Source organism: Lacerta agilis, chromosome 17 (assembly GCF_009819535.1).
Source record: "Lacerta agilis isolate rLacAgi1 chromosome 17, rLacAgi1.pri, whole genome shotgun sequence".
Lineage (NCBI taxonomy): Eukaryota > Metazoa > Chordata > Lepidosauria > Squamata > Lacertidae > Lacerta > Lacerta agilis.
The window spans coordinates 29,588,787-29,607,519 of record NC_046328.1 but is presented as its reverse complement, the minus strand read 5'-3'; the positions used below and the strand labels follow the sequence as shown (position 1 = coordinate 29,607,519).

General features: G+C 47.3%; 1 protein-coding gene across 1 annotated transcript; it reads left to right on the top strand.

Moving 5' to 3' along the window:
* Nucleotides 1-7,623: 7,623 nt before the first annotated feature.
* On the top strand, nt 7,624-11,688 carry LRRN4CL (LRRN4 C-terminal like). Its single transcript, XM_033136260.1, has 2 exons — nt 7,624-7,972; nt 10,305-11,688. Exon 2 carries the CDS (start codon nt 10,310-10,312, stop codon nt 11,186-11,188), a length of 879 nt encoding a protein of 292 aa, XP_032992151.1. The 5' UTR covers nt 7,624-7,972; nt 10,305-10,309; the 3' UTR covers nt 11,189-11,688.
* Nucleotides 11,689-18,733: the final 7,045 nt, after the last annotated feature.

Genomic DNA, 18,733 nt, shown 5'->3' with positions numbered 1-18,733 from the left:
CCCTCAATATTGGTGTGCAGGGGGCTGAGACATGCCCCCCCCCAATATTGAGGGGACTGCCATCCCCTGCCACTGCCAGGCAAGTGCCTGGAAGCCGGACAGGGGCTGGGACAAGCAGAGAGGGAAGAGCGTCCTCTGCGTGTGCCCCCCTTCCATGCGGGGGGCACGTGGGGTGAAGCTTTTTTGTCCCACATGTACCTTTGAGGAACACCAGAACACTCTTTCTACCAGGGACGCGCGGGGTGAAGCATCTTTGCCCCACGCATCCCTTTCCAAAAGGTAAGGCAAAGGGGTGAGTGGGTGGGCCAAGTCTGCCTGTCTGGACTGGGGTGTGTGTGTATCAGACGTGTGGCATGCACATCGAGGGGTCCCCCAATCTCAGACGCAACTCGGCGCGCCTGTAGGGCTTGCACATTCAGTTTCCAGAATAAATCACGCCGGCTGAGATGCAAGTCTTTTCTGTCCGCACAGGTTTATAGAGGGTTTTCTCCTTTTTCCTGACGCAGAATCTTGAGTTGCTTGATTGATGGTCTCCACCACCACCAACCTGCATGAAATACACCCAGGAGGTTGCCTTGGCTCAACACTCATGTTCCTTTGGCTGTTTGAGCTGACACTTTCTCAATTAATAGGGTTTTCTGATAATCGTCGCATCCAGAGGAGGGTCCCACCCAAAGTGACGTCTTTCAGTTTGCAAAGACCCAATGTTCATCTGGCCCGTCTTGGCTGGGAAGGAGGGCCTGTCTGCATTCCAGAGGCAGCTAGTAACTCTCCCCTCAAATTCCAGCCCAGTGGTAGCGGTGATGACCCTTATTGCTCCACACGCCCGCTGGGAGGGTGTGCTCACCTCGCAGTGCAGGGGGCGCACACTGTTTGCTTCCAGCAAGACTAACGTAGGTCACATGTTGTTTGCCAAACTCCCATGGTGCTTTGCTGGCACTCCTAACTAAGCTTGGTGATGTCACGCAGGATTATGCGAAACGCTTTGCTGAAACTTGAGTTTGTTGCGGCAGTACCTGTCTGTCCCTCCTGGGTTGCTTTGGAAATGTGGGCAGGATAGGGGATGAAATACTTTTTTGGGGTAGGCCTCTCAGTTTGAAGTTTGAAGCAGGAGTGAGGAAACCCGCAGCCCTCTAGTTGGTGCTGAAAAAGAAACCCAGTTTTCCTCAGTAACTGTGACCAGTTCAATCCCCTTTCAAATCTTCTGGAAATTAGGTGGGCATTTTGCTCCTCACTCAAGGCAGATGATTACATAGGAAGTAGGGCTGGGTGATGTCAGGTTTTCAACATTGCAATGTATCGCCAGCCAAACATCGCCATCTGGCAATACATTGGGATGTTGAAAGGCAGCTTGTTCCTCCCGCCTGGCACTTCTCCCCTGAGGGGCGGGTAGTTTAAAGAAGTTTAAAGGAGTCCCCACCCTGCCTCTGGCCCATCAGTGGCGGAGGAAGCCGCTCGGGCACCTGGGGCGGTGTGCCCAGGGGCGCAGCGAGCCGCCATAGGGGCGGGGCGAGGGCACAGCGAGCCACCCATAGGGGTGGGGTGCACTGCGGGGCCTCCAGAGTCTGCCTGCCTCCCCCCACTCAGCTACCCTACAGCTGGGGGGAGGCAGCAAGTGTACCGTTTGGGCAGCGCGGAGCCTGCTCGCGCCCAAGCCACTGCGTCACTCCCAGGAGAGACTCGTGGCCCAGGCACGCTGCAGACGCCGCGGTGAGTGCTGCCTGGCATTTTGTCACCCCCCTCAGTGGTGACACCCGGGGCAGACCGCCCCCACTGTACCCCCCCTTCTTCCACCCCTGTGGCCCACATTCCTGTATCAATTTTGTATTGGTGAAATGCTTGATATTTATGCATGTTCACGTACTCTTAGGTTAAGTGGAGCAGGGATTCACGGCAGGACAACAAAAATGGATTTTGCGAGCCCATGTGCTCACTAAGAGAGACTTAAACTTCCAGCCTGGAAGGAAAAAATACCCACCATCTAATACTCGGTGGGCTGAGTATTAATGTTACATGTTAAACGCACTATTTATAAACGCCAACTTCACTTGGATAGCTGGTTCCACATGTGGATGGCATATGTTGAGCTGTGTGTGCAAATGTTGAGTGGTATACAAATTTAATAAATAATAATAATAATAATAATAATAATAATAATAATAATAATAATAATAATAATAATACAGATGGATGGACTGGTGGTGCATATTGTATCCTGCAGCTTCCGGCAAGTTGTAGGAGGTGAAGAGTTGCCCTTAGGCTTGGCTTCTCCTTGCAAGCTTTCCATAGGCATGGGACTGGCCACTGTGAGGACAGGATGCTCGGTGATCCAATGTACAGGTGTCTCCCACTTACATTCTGGGGCCCTGCCATTTGTAAGTGAAAAATTGCGTGCATGGGGAGCATCCTTTAAACACCCTCTCTGCCGCTCTCCCGCCAATCCAGACCAAAAAGACTGTATCCAAAAATATTCACAACTAGAATTGAAGCTCGGGGCCGGCTGCATGACGGCTGCTGCGTTACCCCGCAAATCAGCTGCTAGGCGGGGAGGCTGGGCAGCCTAAACAAAGCCCAAGCCTCTTCGGAGTTTCCTCTGCCCTCACTGACATCCTCTTTGGGCTCCAGGGAGGGTCTCCTCATAAGCCATGAGAACTCTCCTGCTCTCTCCCGCCATTTCCAGGTTTGAATAGAATTATTCCCCCCCCCACCGGCACTGCAGGGTACTAGTCACGCACGAGCCAACCATGGGTAAGTGGGGGCATGCCTGTATTGTTAAGCTGACAGGTTTTTCCTTCTTCGTTTTCTTTCCTTCAAATAAATTTGCATTAAAAATAAATTAAGAAATGATTCGCCGCCGCCACCTTAGGTGCGAATTTTCTAAATGGAAACTCCCAGCGTGCATTGGCCATTTGTCATGAGGTCCACCTTGTGTCTCATCCTTGATTGCCAAACATTCTTCTCTCTCCCGTTCCGCTCCTCCACCTTTTCTCCCACAATTTGCCAACCAAAACCTCGGCTTATCGGGTTGTACGTGGAGCAAATACTCTGAGCAAGCTGTGTGCCAGAAACACACCCACACCCACTCATTCTTAAATTATGCAAGATTAGCGGAATTTAGCACCACTCACTTTGAGGATTTTCTGTGAGGTTGGAATTTTGCGTTTCCATGGTATAGAAACTGGCACGTAGTGTATATGAGCAATTCTGAATTCCATTGAGCTCTTCCAAGTTTAATCATGCCGGCTGTTTTCAGAATTAATTCATACTCGGCCAAAGCTCTCTCTCCCCACCCCCATCCCTCACCCCCCCTTTTTTTTTTGCTGGAAAGAGCTTTTGCTCAGGAATGCAGTCCCCTTGCTTAGTCAGAGACTCATGATAATGACTCAGCACAAATTTAGACAAAAGCGGATTTTGAAAAGCAACGTCTCAGTCGTGCCCTGTGCCCCAGTTCTTCTGACTGAAATTTAATTAGTATTCCCCTAATGTGCAGTCGGTCCCACTTGCTTGTCCTTATAATGTGTGGGCAACATTCGTTAATTAAGCTTGCGTTTCTCCTCCTGTTTAAAAAAAATTCCTTTCCCCTATCCCCAACCCTTTTTTTTTTTTTTTAAATTTTTGCAAAGGAGATCTTTTGAGAGGAGCTGTATCAGCTGGGAATAAAATAATTTGAAATGTTGGGATGTTAAAAGTTTTTTTACAAGAGCTGTAATGTGAGGAGATATGATTGTTGTTGTTGTTGTTCAGTCGTTCAGTCGTGTCCGACTCTTCGTGACCCCATGGACCAGAGCACGTCAAATATCTAAAGGGCTGTCACTTGGAAGAGGGAGCAAGCTTGTTTTCCCCTGCTCTGGAAGGTAGGACTCGAACCCATGGCTTCAAGTTACAAGAAAGGAGATTCCAATTAAATATCACATAGAACTTACTGGTGGGAGGAGCTGTTTGACAGTGGAACAAAGTCCCTCGGAAGGTGGTGGACTCTCCTTCATTGGAGGTTTTCAAGCAGAGGTTGGATGATCACCTGTTATGGATGCTTTAGTTGCGATTCCTGCATTGCAGGGGGTTGGACTAGATGACCCTCAGGGTCCCTCCACCTCTACAATTCTCTGACTCCATGGAAGCTTACAGGATCTGAAAGCAGCCGAAGAAACGTGTTCCCAATTAGTTAAGGCAAATGATCAATGTATTAATGGACTGGCAGCCGCCGCAATTCAGTGTTCCTTAAACTTGCAAAAGCTTTCAACATGCATTTTGAATATGGTTGTCTGCTTTTGCATAGTCCGACACAGGCTGCGTGCCTCTGAGCATGTACAGAGTACCTTCCCCCCCCCATCAACAGAGCAACCCCTTTTAACTCAAAGGGCAAACTGCTTTTCAGATCACATCAGAATCTTGAAAAAAGTAGCTTTTTTTAAAAAAAAAAAAAGGCAGTGTAAAATATGGTAGTTCTCTAAACGCCCCATTCGTCCCGGAAAATGTCTTCTGTTTCTACAAATGCTGAAAGCACTGGATGCAAACCTTTGGAGGTTTCTGGCCTAGTTTTCATGTTGTCTTGTTTGGGCAACTGAGGAAGAAAAGGAGGAAATCTTAGTAAAATCCTTGCCGCATGGCAATTGCGGCAGGCTCAACAGTTCCAAAGTTAAGCTCATTTAGGAAATTCTAAGGGTGACCTCCTTGTTTGCTGAATTTCCTTGCAGAGGAGCTGAGGAGCTCTGCTTTGCTGTTGCCAGGAGCTGGCCAGGGTCATATCCTGAGCAGCTTTATGTGCAGCTGGTGATGGAGTGAGTGATCTGAGGGGAAGTGGAATATTAGTTGAAAAGTGAGGTTGCCTTTAGGGGAACTATTGCCACACTGGGGAATTGGGGCCGTCACCTCTTGCTGGTTTTGTGTGGAGCGAATTCCTGGGGTCCCCAAAGAGCCCACTGCTGACACAAAGCCTGGACCCTCCTTTTTCTCCTATGTTGGTCGCTGGATCTGTCTCCCATCTGCAGTGTGGAGGGCTGTTGCTACCAGGGAAGCCCAACAAGGAAGGGCCTTAAAACTTTAATATGAGATCACTGGTTAAGAATATGTTTTTAATTGTTTCTGAGATGGCTTTAAAAAAATCCCACACCCCTCATTATGGATGCATTAGCCAGCCTGGGCTCATTGTGGAGGAAGGGTGGGAATCTATACGGAATAAGTAAATTAACATCACTATCTTACCTCAAAACTCTTCACAAAGGCAGCCTGAGGTATACAAGGGACACCTCATTCTGGGAAGTAATGGAGGGAATCTAAGGAGACATATTTTGTATTGTTAATAAAGTTGTGTATCTCCTTTATTTCGATCCCTGTCTGCCAGGATTTCAAAATGCTGTTAAGTCTGTGTGGCCTCAGTTTTCCCACCTCTAAAATGGGAATTATACTCTGCGGTAAAATAAAGAAGGTGAAGTCTTTTGAGTACGTCAGCGTCAGTCATAGATCTTTGCCTGCTCATGATGGAAGACAACTGTGGGTTATCGAAACTTCATTCAACAGAGGGGGGGGCGGGATTTTCTGTCTGCTGTCGATTAGGAAAATAAAACTAAAACAATAAGTTGTTTTAAAATAGGGTTGGGTACATCAAGTAGCATCTCTCCAGCACAATTGTTTTGTACAATATTACTTAAGAGTCAATAAATTGTCTATATTTTATTTTCCTTTTCAATTCTTCTGCTCTTGGAATGACCTCATTAATAAATGAGAGAATGCAGGATTTTTGGCTCCTGGATTTTTCCTGTTGGCTGATGTGGACCGGAGACACTTGGTGCTGGGCGTCCCATCACTGCCTTTTAATGTTCTCTCTCTTACTCATTCACTCACTCATTCGCTGTCTCTCTCTCTCTCACACACACACACAGAGAGCCAGTTTGGTGTAGTGGTTAGGAGCGGCAGACTCGTAATCTGGGGAACCGGGTTCGTGTCTGCACTCCTCCACATGCAGCTGCTGGGTGACCTTGGGCTAGTCACACTTCTCTGAAGTCTCTCAGCCCCACTCACCTCACAGAGTGTTTGTTGTGGGGGAGGAAGGGAAAGGAGAATGTTAGCCGCTTTGAGACTCCTTCGGGTAGTGAAAAGCGGGATATCAAATCCAAACTCTTCTTCTTCTTCTTATATGTCTTTAATGGCTGTGCACAGGCCATAAATTCAACAGAATAAGCTTCTCTTGACATGGGGGGGGGGTGCAGTGTGGCTTCACCTGCTGAACATCTGCCTGTCTTGCGGCTCATAAAATCACAATAGGCCTTTTTTATGGGGGAGGTGGCAAGCTTATTCCCTATTGGTTTCCATGTGTGGTCTCTTCTTGAGCCTCGCTGTCCTTGGCCTCAGTCCTTCGGCTTGCAAAATGGGAAGAAAGCCCAGCAGTAAAGAAAAAAGATGATGAGGTCCTTTTGGAATGGAAGACAAATAAAGAAAGCAAATATGATAATATAAAACAAAATTAAAAAATTAAAAAAAATTCCTTCCAGTAGCACCTTAGAGACCAACTAAGTTTGTTCTTGGTATGAGCTTTCGTGTACATGCACACTTCTTCAGATACCTGAAGAACTATTCTTACATGGGCAAACTGATTCAGGATGCTCATCCCAGACAGAGGGAGAGGCATTTTTCCTGCTCCCAAACCAGCACTGCCCTGCCCTGCCTGGAGCCATACACTCACCCAGGTCTCATCCACTCATTGGAGCATCAACACAGACAAAGGACGCTCTCCAGGGATCATCTTACATCCAAAGCGGTGCCCAAAAAAACAGTGATTTACAGTGCAGGGGGGGGGAACCTTCCAGATGTTGTTGGGACTCCCAACTCCTGAAGTATGCATGCACACGAAAGCTCATACCAAGAACAAACTCAGTTGGTTTCTAAGGTGCTACTGGAAGGGATTTTTTTTATTTTTTATTTTGTTTTGACTATGGCAGACCAACACAACTACCTACCTGTAAATGATAATATAAGCGAGGGGTGGGAAACCTGTGGCCTTCCACTTCCATCATTCCTCACCATTGGCTGGGAGTTGGGAGTCCAACAACATCTGGAAGGTTTCCCCCCACTGCACTGTAAATCACGTTTTTTTGGGCACCACTTTGGATGTTATGGTAAGATGATCCCTGGAGAACGTCTTTTGTCTGTGCTGATGCTCCAATGAGGGGGTGAGACCTGGGTGAGTGTATGGCTCCAGGCAGGGCAGGGCAGTGCTGGTCTGGGAGCAGGAAAAATGCCTCTCCCTCTGTCTGGGATGAGCATCCTGAATCAGTTTGCCCATGTAAGAATAGTTCTTTCCCCCCCTCCTCTTGGGATTGTGACACAGCACACACACACACCATTCCCTGTCTCCTGTCAGGTCTTTTTTACACACACTCTGTCTCTCTGTCTCCTCTCCTCAACTCTTCTTTATTCCCTCTCTTACCCAGAGGAGGGATTTCCGAGAAGGACGTGAATAGCCCTTATAAGGCACTGTTTGTTTTCTTTCCAGGCACCTGCCAGGGGGGTCCCCTGTCAAGCCAAAGCATTTTCCACGCCCATTAAGCTGCCTTGTACTCATTCCCACTGGCTGGGCCCAGCTGTAAAGGAGGGGGGGGGAGAGGAAGAGGTGGTGAAGGGGGGTGATGAGATCATCCCACGAGGAGGATATAAAAGTTTGGGTTTTTGGCTTCGCAAGAGGCCACCACTTTGCTAGTTCCCGGCAAGCCAGCGCAAGGAGCTCTTGCTTATCATTTCCACGGATACCACAAATTGCTCCTCAGCCTTTAGGCGGCAATCATTGTGCCCCCCCACCCCCATACAGGCAGCTTTTGATACACACGCACCACATTTCAGCACCACAGGCTTTTGGTCCTTGCCTGGTGGGTCCTGTTATTCCTGAAAACAGCTCCATCGTTCTTTCTTTCATCGAGGGGCAGAGACCCTTCCCGGCCGCCTGTTGCCTAGCAACCAAAAGCAGACATCCACCATCCAGGTGAGTGAATTTGCCCCCTTGATGCACACCTCCTCCTCCTTGCCTCTTAAGTTGTGTTCCTTTTGGGGTAAAGCAGGAGTGGGGGGACCTTTTTGGTTTGTTGGGGGGGGGGCATCACATTCCCATCTTGGGGGGGGGGGTTTGCATACTAGCAGCGGGAAGAGCCAGAAGTAAAAAGTCGGCATAGCAAGAAAGGTAACTTTTATGTTTGTATAGTAATCTGTTTCGTACACATGCTCTATCCAGGCAAGCAAGAGGTATGTTCAAAGTCCAAGGGCACATTCCAGCCTGGTAGAAACACTTAAGGGAGGTGGTAGGCACGGCTGTTGAAGGGCCCAGCTCAGGATATATACATGCAATGCATTTGAAACACATGTACTGCCACGCCACAAGAATCCTGGGAACTGTAGTTCGGCCCGCACAGATACACAGTTCCTTAACAAACTATAGTTCCCAGGATTATTTGAGGCATCCTTTAAATACATGGGGTATGTGCAGCCTCAGGAGGGGTGTTGCCTGGAGAGGGTCCTGAGGAGGAGGAAGAAGAAGAGAATAAGAGTTTGGATTTGATATCCCGCTCTATCACTACCCTAAGGAGTCTCAAAGCAGCTCACATTCTCCTTTCCCTTCCTCCCCCACAACAAACACTCTGTGAGGTGAGTGGGGCTGAGAGACTTCAAAGAAGTGTAACTAGCCCAAGGTCACCCAGCAGCTGCATGTGGAGGAGCAGGGAAGCGAACCCAGTTCACCAGATTACGAGTCTACCGCTCTTACACCACACTGACTCTCAGAGGAGCTGGCAGAGAGACCTGAATGTCTACATTTGGACTCCAGGCCTGAAGGTCCCCGTCTCCTTGCTCTAGATCCTGCAGGAGGCAGTGACGGACCCTCTGGTTCAGGGGAACTCTACATCCAAAATCAGCAGAAGCAGGAGAGGCAGATCAGATGAGGCCTGTTGCCTTCACGCCTTGCAGGTCACTTCTGGGTACAGAGCGCTTGACTAGATGCAACCTTGGTCTTATGCAGCATGTCAGTGTTTGCAAAGGGAGAGCTCACTCATCCCCCAACGTAGGCTGTGAATGCACTGTGCATTTAAAATATATGCAAAACACATTCCCCCTAATAATAATAATAATAATAATAATAATAATAATAATAATAATAATAATAATAATAATAATAATAATAATCCTGGGAACAGTAGTTTGTTAAGGGTGCTGGGAAATGTAGCTCTATGGGGGGTAAACTACAATTCCCATAATTCTTTTTGTGAGGTGCTTTAAATGTATGGTGTGTACTCAGCCAACATCTGGAGGGTCACAGGTTTCCTCATCCTGTGGGTTACTACTTCTGATTCAGACCTTGGCTCCAGCCACAAGCATGCATAAATCTGGCTACGCACATGCCGTCACCTCGTTCAAAATAGTAATGCGTAATGTCAGGTCTGGTGGTTTAGGAATTCTGAACGTTTCACCATATGGGCTGACAGAGAAAGATGAAGGGGGGGTTATTTTATTTTAGATTTGTATTTATATACGACTTAATAATCATAATTTATAAGCAGTGTACATACTTTTTTTAAGAGCACTGTACAAAGAATAAGAACAATTAAAATAAACCCTAGAAATGGAGAAGAACCTTAAAATGCTGAAATAGCCATTGTCAAGCACCTGCAGTTCGGCAGGGAACAGGCCAGGTTCTTATCTCAAGAGAGTAACTACCACAGGATTGAACCTGCAATTTTGAACACACCGCTTCTGGTAGTTACGAGCCATGTCTCTGAACCGTAGTAGACCACTAACCGAGACTCCCTCAAATATCTCAGAGTTTGGGCAGAGATATATGGTCTCTGTGATAGTCTGGACCCAAGTTGTGAAGGGCCTTGTAAATGGGGTTTGTGATATCTCAGCCGTTAGAGCATCTTAATCTCAGGGTTATGGGTTCAAGCCCCACGTTGGGCAAAAGATTCCTACATTGCAGGGGGTTGGACTAGATGACCCTTGTTGTCTCTTCCAACTCTATGTTGATTCTATGACTCAGTATAAGGCAGCTTCCCATTTAAAAACAGCTCTAAAAAACAATGACTTTTGATTAACTTAAACTGCTTATCGCCTTCTGTACAAATAATAGTTTGGGATAACTTTGGTTGTTTATGTATTGCATAAATACGAGCTTCTGAGTTAGGGTGGGACGTTTCATTATTTATCTGTATGACATTGTTATATGTTGAAAGAATTAATTAGGAAAAAAATAGTTGAGGGGGGATATTGAAAATAAATAAAAACATCCCTATTTTCCCCTTCTACTGTGCTTCTCTTCCCTCTGTTACCAGGAGCCATGCAAATCCCGGGGCTGTTTCTGGTAGCGGCTTGGATCCTGACCCTCTGCCCCCAGGCATCACCGACAAGCATGGGACACCCTTTGCCCGTGCCCCTGAAAGAGAGCCCCCTGTTCCCGCATCCCTTGGGGAGCAACGCCCCAGCGGTGAGCAAAGACAGGACCTCACCACCTGCTCCGGTCAAACCTCCTCTGGATTATCCTGACGATCAACATTACGATGACTATGACTACCCTCTGACCTCAGAGCCCCAGACGCCCGGCCTCCCACGGCAGCCCCATCACCTTTGCAAATACAACCCCTGCCAGCACCTCCAAGTGCCCTGTGAGGAGCTGAGTAGGGCTAGCGGGTGCTTGTGCCCAGGGGTCACCGGCCCAGATGTGCCCCCCGAGCCGCCCCGCCTGCAGATGGTCCACACGAGTGAGGTGGCAGCGAGCATGCGCTGGTGTGCGCCTTCCTCCACAGTGCAGGAGTATCGCTTGCGCTATCAGTTGGTCGGCGAGGACTTCCTCTCCGGCCCGGCCCTCAACAACACTTCCCGCTTGGCGGCTGTCTCAGGGTTGCTGCCAGGTCACGAGTACCTGTTATGCATCGTGGCATCCAACCGGGCCGGATCCAGCCCCATGGACGATGGCACCCGGCAGCACGGGCCGTGCCGCCTCGTCTGGACCCCTGCCCACCAAATGCCCTATGTCTACATAGCTGCGGGGCTGGCTGCCACCCTCATCCTTGTGGTCATCTCTGCCTTGGCCTGGCATTTCTGCGTCCGCAACAAGAGGAAGCATCCTCACCGTGGGTCGATGGACAATATCCTCGACGCTGAGACAGGCCTGGATGGCGCGGCAAACAGCTCTTTCCGCAGTGAGGAGCAGCTCTGAGCAGGGTGTTGGCGTCTACTGGCAAGATGGCATCTCTGTTGCTTCAGAGTTAGAGGCTCTGTTTCTTTGTGGGAGCTTCACTCGACGCCCTTGCTTTCAAAATGCTGTGTCTGTTGCTGCCTCCAGGGTGGAAGGGGCAGCAATTTTGTGTTATCCAGGCCTTTTTTTCAGCCAGTACTCAGTTCTGGTACCTCTCAGGTGGGCCATTGCCATTATAAGAGAACAAGTGAGGCATTCATGGTGAGTTCCAGCACCTCTTTTTCTCAGAAAAATAGCACTGGTGCCATCCATGCTGTCTACACAGAGGTGGCAACTGTTTTCTTCAGAGATGTTTTCTTCAAAGGCTCTGTCGTTTTCGTGGACCTTCGCCCAGCTCTATTCCTGCTGCCTCTAGGGCAGAAGGGGAGCGATTCTGAACTCTCAGCGCAGGGGAATTTGAACCAGTCCACTCCCCTGATCTTTCATGGCCTGAGAGAGGGTGCACAGACAGATCTGACCTGAACCACTTGTGCTCTACCAGGGCTGGACTTGCCATTAAGCAGTATGAGGCAGCGGATGCAGGCAGTTAAGAAGCAGCAGCAGCAAAATGTTAGAGGACAGGGCCCATTGTGTTGGCCTGCTTTCCTTGGCTGTCATGAACAACACTGTTCCATTGTCACCAGTGCTGAAGTAATGCTCAACGTTGAGTCCAGTATGATTCTGTATGTGGATTGGACGCAGGGCCAGTGAAGGGTGTGGCCTGGGGAGAGCGGGTGTGGCCTGGGGATACTTCCAAGGGCCACAGAGAGAGAGAGAGTCGGAGGGCCAATTCAGACTCCGAGCCTGAAGTTCCTCATCACCATCCTACAACATACTGTTTCTTCTCCAGCAAAATGTTTTGGCTCAACCCTGTACTCTAAACACACCCTTTGGGGAGAGGACTGCAAAGAACTTGTGTCATAGTCACTCTTAACTCCCCAAGTGCCCAGTCAAAGCCCCATGGCTCAAGAAGAAGCCATGTATTCAGATCCTGCCAAATTGTCATTTCCAATTCTTTCTTCTCTTGAAAACGATGGCTGCTCTTTGGGAGGGATGTGAAGACGGTCTTTTAAGATGTTGCGAGAATCTATGTTTATTTATATATTTATTACCAGAGGTTTTTTTTTAAAAAAAATAAAATAAAAATAAAACAACATTACAGAGGTACAAAAGTTCAGAGATATCTACAATTAGCGGTGGGGGAGAAATTTGATTCAGTTCACGTTAATAGGTGAATCTACCTCTGGGAAGAGACACAGCTCAGAAGGTAGAGCTTCTGCTTGGTGGGTAGAAAGTCCCAGGTTCAATCCCTGGCATTTCCAAGTTAGGTTTGGGAAAAGACTCCTGGTCTGAAATCCTGGAGAGATGCTGCCAGTCAGTGTAAGCAATACTGAGCTAGATGGGACATTAGTCTAACTCAGTATATGGGAGTTTCCTATGTTCCTACCTAATTTGCAACTTTCCCAAAACAAAGCTCAAAAACAGTCCCATTGTTTGAAATTTGACTTCTCTGAATTTTGCAGAGCAGTTCTCCAAATCATGTGTAGAAAAAATGCTTATGCTAGATTGAAGCGTTCCTAAAATGCATATATCTGTAGGGAGAGGGGGAAGCATTACAAATGCATTGTATTAGAGGAAACTGATTTACACAAATGCTTATATTAGACACAATTGCACACCAGCATGTGTGCATTAGGAGGAATTCGACTAAAATGCTGATAAATTTTAATGAGTGCAAACTGATATTGAAACGGGGAGAACTGAATTTAGTATTAGAAAGATGAGAAATGGATAAAAAACAAAATGGCAGATTTGCTCATTCGACGCCCACTCCAAGCCAGATATTCTCATAACTGCACATTGGTGTTGATTGATTGTCGCTGGAGGAATCGGAGTAGAGTAAAATCCTAAACCGTCATTTCCTGGCGTGGCTTCGTTCCTTATTTATCTTTTCTTTCCGGAGAACCTCAGATGAGTTATGGCAGCCTTACCCGACCTGCTGCCCATCCCTTCAGATGTTTTGGAACTACAACTCCCATCAGGCAGAGCCAGCCTGGTGAGTTGTAGTCCAAACCATCTGTAAGGCACCAAGTTGGAGAAAGCGGAGTCAATGGAACTTCATTGACTCTTTCCTGACACACACACACACACACGTGTCATTGCATCAGGACTTGAGTTTCCGTAGGCGGCTGTCCTTGGCAGAGTTCACAGGCTTTTGGGTTGTGTCCTGGAAAACTCAGTGTTTTCCAGATGTGTGTTGTTGAAGGAAGGCATGGGAACGGTGGGAATTTGGGAGTGCCTGCCTCTTGGCCGAGCTGGGACAGCATGTACCCATAGGCCTCTGGGAATATGGTAGGGTTGAGGAGGTGGGGACTTTCCCTCCCTGAGCATCTCTTGGATTCCTGCCTGCCTACCTCAAAAAGCAGATGTGAGAAAGTCTTCCCAGAGTGAGGCCTGTTCCTGTCTTGGGTTCTGAGTCAAACTTGGCCCCATCTGCACCATGCGTTTAAAGCAGTATCATACCACTTTCATGGCTTCCCCCCCCAAAGAATCCTGGGAGTTGTAGTTTGTTAAAGGTGCTGAGAGCGTTTAGGAGACCCCTGTTCCTCTCACAGAGCTACAATTCCCCAAGTGGTTTAACAGACCATACCTCTACCCGGGGAACTGTGGGAATTGTAGCCCTGTGAGAGGAATTAGCGGGGAAGAGTTTTGGACCCCACCTGCACCCTGCTTCATACCACTTTAAATAGTTATAACCCCCCCCCCAAAAAAAATTAATCCTGGGAACTGTCGTTGGTTAAGGGTGCTGAGAGTTGATAGGAAGCCCCTAATCCCCTCACAGACCTACAATTCTCACAGTTCCTTGGGGAGAGGGATTAACGGTTAAACTGGAACTGTCCATCTGTGAGGGGAATAGGGAGCCAATGGTCTGACTCAGTATAAGGCAACTTCCTGTGTTCCTTTATCTGTCTTAATGCAGACCTCTGTAAATAAGAAGTAAAATTTGCATGGATGCTTAGATGAGGTTTAATTTCTTCACACCATCGTCAGTAATGCCCTCTTTGACCCGGGCATCGATGGTGAGGTAAACAAGGCAACATGTCTTTGTGAAATTCCTGCTTCTTGATGGCTAGGCGATGTTGGCAGGAAATGGTTGGCATGAATATATACGTAACAAGTTCCCCTTCGGACAGATCAGTCACATCTGCGTGTGCTGTGCCAGCACACTCAGGCAGAGCAACGGCCGGCAAATTGTTGCGCAGCACAATCACATTCATTGTTGGTTTCAACACCACCTTCAGTCACCACACACTTAGAGCACACACACCCCCTGCACAAAGCACCCTGGGAACTGTAGTTGGTTACGGGTGTTGGGAATTGTTGTTCCTACAGGATTCTTTGGCACCAACTTGCTCTCACAGACAGGCCAGAGCCACAAGCACAGCGCCTGATGTGGATTGTAAGGTACAGGCCAGGTTGGCATGAGCAACCTACCTGACCCCAAACCAGGGCTTTTTTTTCAGCCAGAACTCACCGGATGGAACTCAGTTCTGGCACCTCTCAGGTGGTTGCCATTGCCATTTTAAGAGAACAAGGGAGGCGTTCATGGAGAGATACAGCGCCTATTTTTCCAGAAAAATAGCACTGCCCCAAACCATTTTGAGCAGGGGTGGAGAACCTTTTAATACCTGGAGGCCACATTCCTTTCTGGGTAACCTTCCTGGAGGCACATGCCTATGGCAGGCAATGCCAGAGGCAAAAGTGGATTGGTCAACAAACCTAAAATATACCCTTATACAGTAGGCCAGTTTGTGCACACATCTCTCCAGTCAGGCAAGGAAGAAGCATTATCAGAGACTGAGGACATCCCAGTCAGGCCAAAACACTTCAGAGTTATAAGCTTTAAGAAATAATTCGGTAGAAAAAGAGACCGTTAATGGTCAGACTAGTTTATTTGTGAAGCAAATAGCCTAGGCCAGGTCTGCTCCTTATCCACTTTGTAATGTAAACTTGAGCCACTGTGTTTGGATCTAGTGACTGAAGAGATGGAAGATACTTCTGAAATAAGAGATGAAATAAATAACCTAGCCAGGTCTGTTCATTATCCACTTTGTTATGCAAACTTGGGCCAAGGCATTTGAAAGCTGAAGCTACTTCTGGAAGAATCGCTACAGCAGCGTGTGGAAACCTTTTTGCTACCCTGGCTGGAGATGTATTTTCTCGGCACCAGGGCATTGGAGAGTCCCTCATAGGGGTCCATGGTAGTGTTTTAATCAGCCCATCTACATGTGGGTGAACCTGTTTCCTGCTTTACAGAAGACAGTCCTCTTTTTGACAGGCTGTCTGGCCGAAACTCCCTGCCCATAGAAAGGCAGCGTGGCAGGAACAGCATTAAGCAACCCATTTTTTACATTCAAACAAAAACTAGTAGGTGTGTGTGGCAAAGGAAGAAAGGGTATACAAATGGAGAATTCCCTGGATGCCAAGATCCAGGTTTGGGACAATAACTATTTGGTGAGAGAACCCCATCAACTAGTTAAAATCACAAAATATGCAGCAAAGGAAAGCATGGGAATATCAGCTGTTAGACCTTTTATAATATGCCATTGTGAGTTCCAAAATAGTCCACCCCATCATAGAAAAATACAAGATTGGTAAGTTAAAAATGGTTTACTTACAAACTCTTCAAAGGTCAGGTTCATGTGCTTTTCTATCCATCAGTCAGAAAACACAGGCGATACCACTTGGCTTAGTTTCAGTGTTGAAAGTTCTATTGGCACAGATAGAACACAATAATGGCTTGTTAGAGCCATGCAGTCTGAGCTTGGAACAACCATCTCAGATCTCTTTACATGCTGAGCTTCTTGGGTAGACTGAGAGAGAACAGTAGGCCTGATTACCTGGTTCCTCCCAAGGTAAGTCCAGCATGACAGCTTACTCTATGGTTTTAACCCCTGCATGTATTAGTTCAACTTAAAATCTCTTTCCTGCAGGGAAAACCTGCAGTTTTGTGCTGAATTGGAGCAAACAGCAATGGGATTTCCCCAGTATTGGGAAGGTTTTAATGTCTGGCGTATTGTATATTATTTTATATTATGTTACGCCGTCCTGGGGCAACCCAGTCAGATGGGAGGGGTACAAGTAATGAACTGTTGTTGTTCCAATTTGTTGCTAAGGAACAGGTTTTCCGGCCGGAGAAAAGGCAAGAAGTGTGGACAAGCCCTCTAACAGGGGCCTCTCCTAGTTCTACTTAGAGATGCCATTGGGAATTGAACCTGGGACCTTCTGCCTGCCAAACAGATGCTCTGCCACTGAGCCACAGCACTTAAACCTCTCCACTCACTGCTACAACAGGAAAGGAACGTGCCCTCTCAGGGTTCTACGAAGCCCAAAATATTTTAGGTTGTGAACACCACCCCAGGGAGTGTTCTGGCTGAACACATAAACCCTCTCCCTTGTAAATCCTTGTCTGTTTATGCTTTTCCTGAATGTTTCCTTCTTCTTTGTTGCCCTATGCCAGGGACAAGAGTGAATCATATGTCTCTTTTTAAAACTAGGATTGCGTTGTTCCCCTACCCCCACCCGCAAATTCTGGAGAGCGGGGCCGTGTAGGAAGTGTTTATAGCCTTGGGAAGGTGGGGTGAGTGGGGAGGGTTTTTTTTTTGAGACATAAACAGTCTAGGACTCAATGCACGAGGTCATACTGCATTGGGTTTGAGCACGCTCACAAACATGTGTGCCATTCATGCGCAGAAACCCACCGGGCCTTGATTTAGATCCCAGATGAGCACACATTCATGTAACACTCAAAAGCTTTTCTTTCACACATGTGCGACACAGAGAATCCATCTTCAGTTATGTAATTTTTTAAAAAATGTTAGCTTAAAGCAACTGAGGGGCTGTGATTTTCATTAGAGCAGCAGCAACAACCAGAGAAATGAGGGACAGTTAAAATAATCCTGCCCATGTGCCACTTTTCACTATCAAAATTAAAGACTCCCATAGCTAGGGATGGACAAAGTTGACAGTTATAGTTTCTCCTTTTGACAATCTGTATTTTCACATCTCTTTGCGAATTTGTTTTTTAAGAATTCCTTGTGAATATTCATTAGCATTTCAGTGCAGTTTTTCCTAATATACAGTGGTACCTCGGGGATGCGGGTGGCGCTGTGGGTTAAATCACAGAGCCTAGGGCTTGCCGATCAGAAGGTCAGCGGTTCGAATCCCCGTGACAGGGTGAGCTCCCGTTGCTTGGTCCCTGTTCCTGCCAACCTAGCAGTTCGAAAGCATGTCAAAGTGCAAGTAGATAAATAGGGACCGCTCCGGCAGGAAGGTAAACGGCATTTCTATGCGCTGCTCTGGTTCACCAGAAGCGGCTTAATCATGCTGGCCACATGACCCCGAAGCTGTAAGCTGGCTCCCTCGGCCAGTAACGCGATGAGCGCTGCAACCCCAGAGTTGTCTGCGACTAGACCTAATGGTCAGAGGTCCTTTACCTTTACCTTTACCTTACCTTGGGTTACAGATGATTCAGGTTATAGATGCTTCAGGTTACAGACTACACTAACACAGAAATAGTACCTCAGGTTAAGAACTTTGCTTCAGGATGAGAACAGAAATCGTGTGCTGGTGGCGTGGTGGCATCGGGAGGCCCCTTTAGCTAAAGTGGTACCTCAGGTTAAGAACAGTTTCAGGTTAAGAACGGACCTCCAGAACGAATTAAGTTCTTAACCCGAGGTACCACTGTACATTGCATTTATATGCAATTTTACCTAATATACACATTTTCTTTTGCAAAGCAATCTTAAGAACATAAAAATCACCTGTTGGCAAATCTAGTCCAGCATCCTTTCTCACAGTGGCCAACCAGGTGCCTGTGCAAATCCCTCAAACAGGACCTGAGTGCAGGAACATTATCCCTACCCCCACCCCATGATTTCCAGCAACTGGTATTGAGAAGAATTACCACATCAAACCAAGGAGGCAGAGCATAGCTATCATGACAAGTAGCCATTGATTGCCCTTGTCTCCATTAATTTGTCAAATCCTCATTTAAAGCCATTCTAAGTTGGTTGCCATAACTTCCTCCTGTGGAAGTGAGTTCCATAGTTTGACTATGCTTTGCATTAAGAAGTATTCTTTTGCATTTCAATGCACACTTTATCCCAATAAATGCATCTTTTTACACATTAGTTAGCTGGAGAACTGCATTATGCAATTCAGAGAGCTGTGAGTTTTGATGGAGGGTTGTGTTTCGGTTCACGAATTGTTTCAGATCAGTGTGAATCTGGTAGGTTAGCCTTTAAAAACTACTTATATACTTGAGTATAAGCCTAGTTTTTCAGCACATTTTTTGTGCTGAAAAAGCTGCCCTCGGCTTATACTCGAGTGAGGCGGGCGGTGGGGGCGGTGAGAAAGAAGCCCTTTCTCTCCGCTCGTGCCGCCACCTGCTCTTCCCAGTCAACCATTCCTTAAGAAGTGTACAAGAACGGCGGTTCTTTACTCTCCCCAGGCAGCTTGTTCCAT

Excerpts from the sequence above, each read along its gene's own strand:
- LRRN4CL (XM_033136260.1), top strand. The coding sequence starts at position 10,310 with ATGCAAATCCCGGGGCTGTTTCTGGTAGCGGCTTGGATCCTGACCCTC.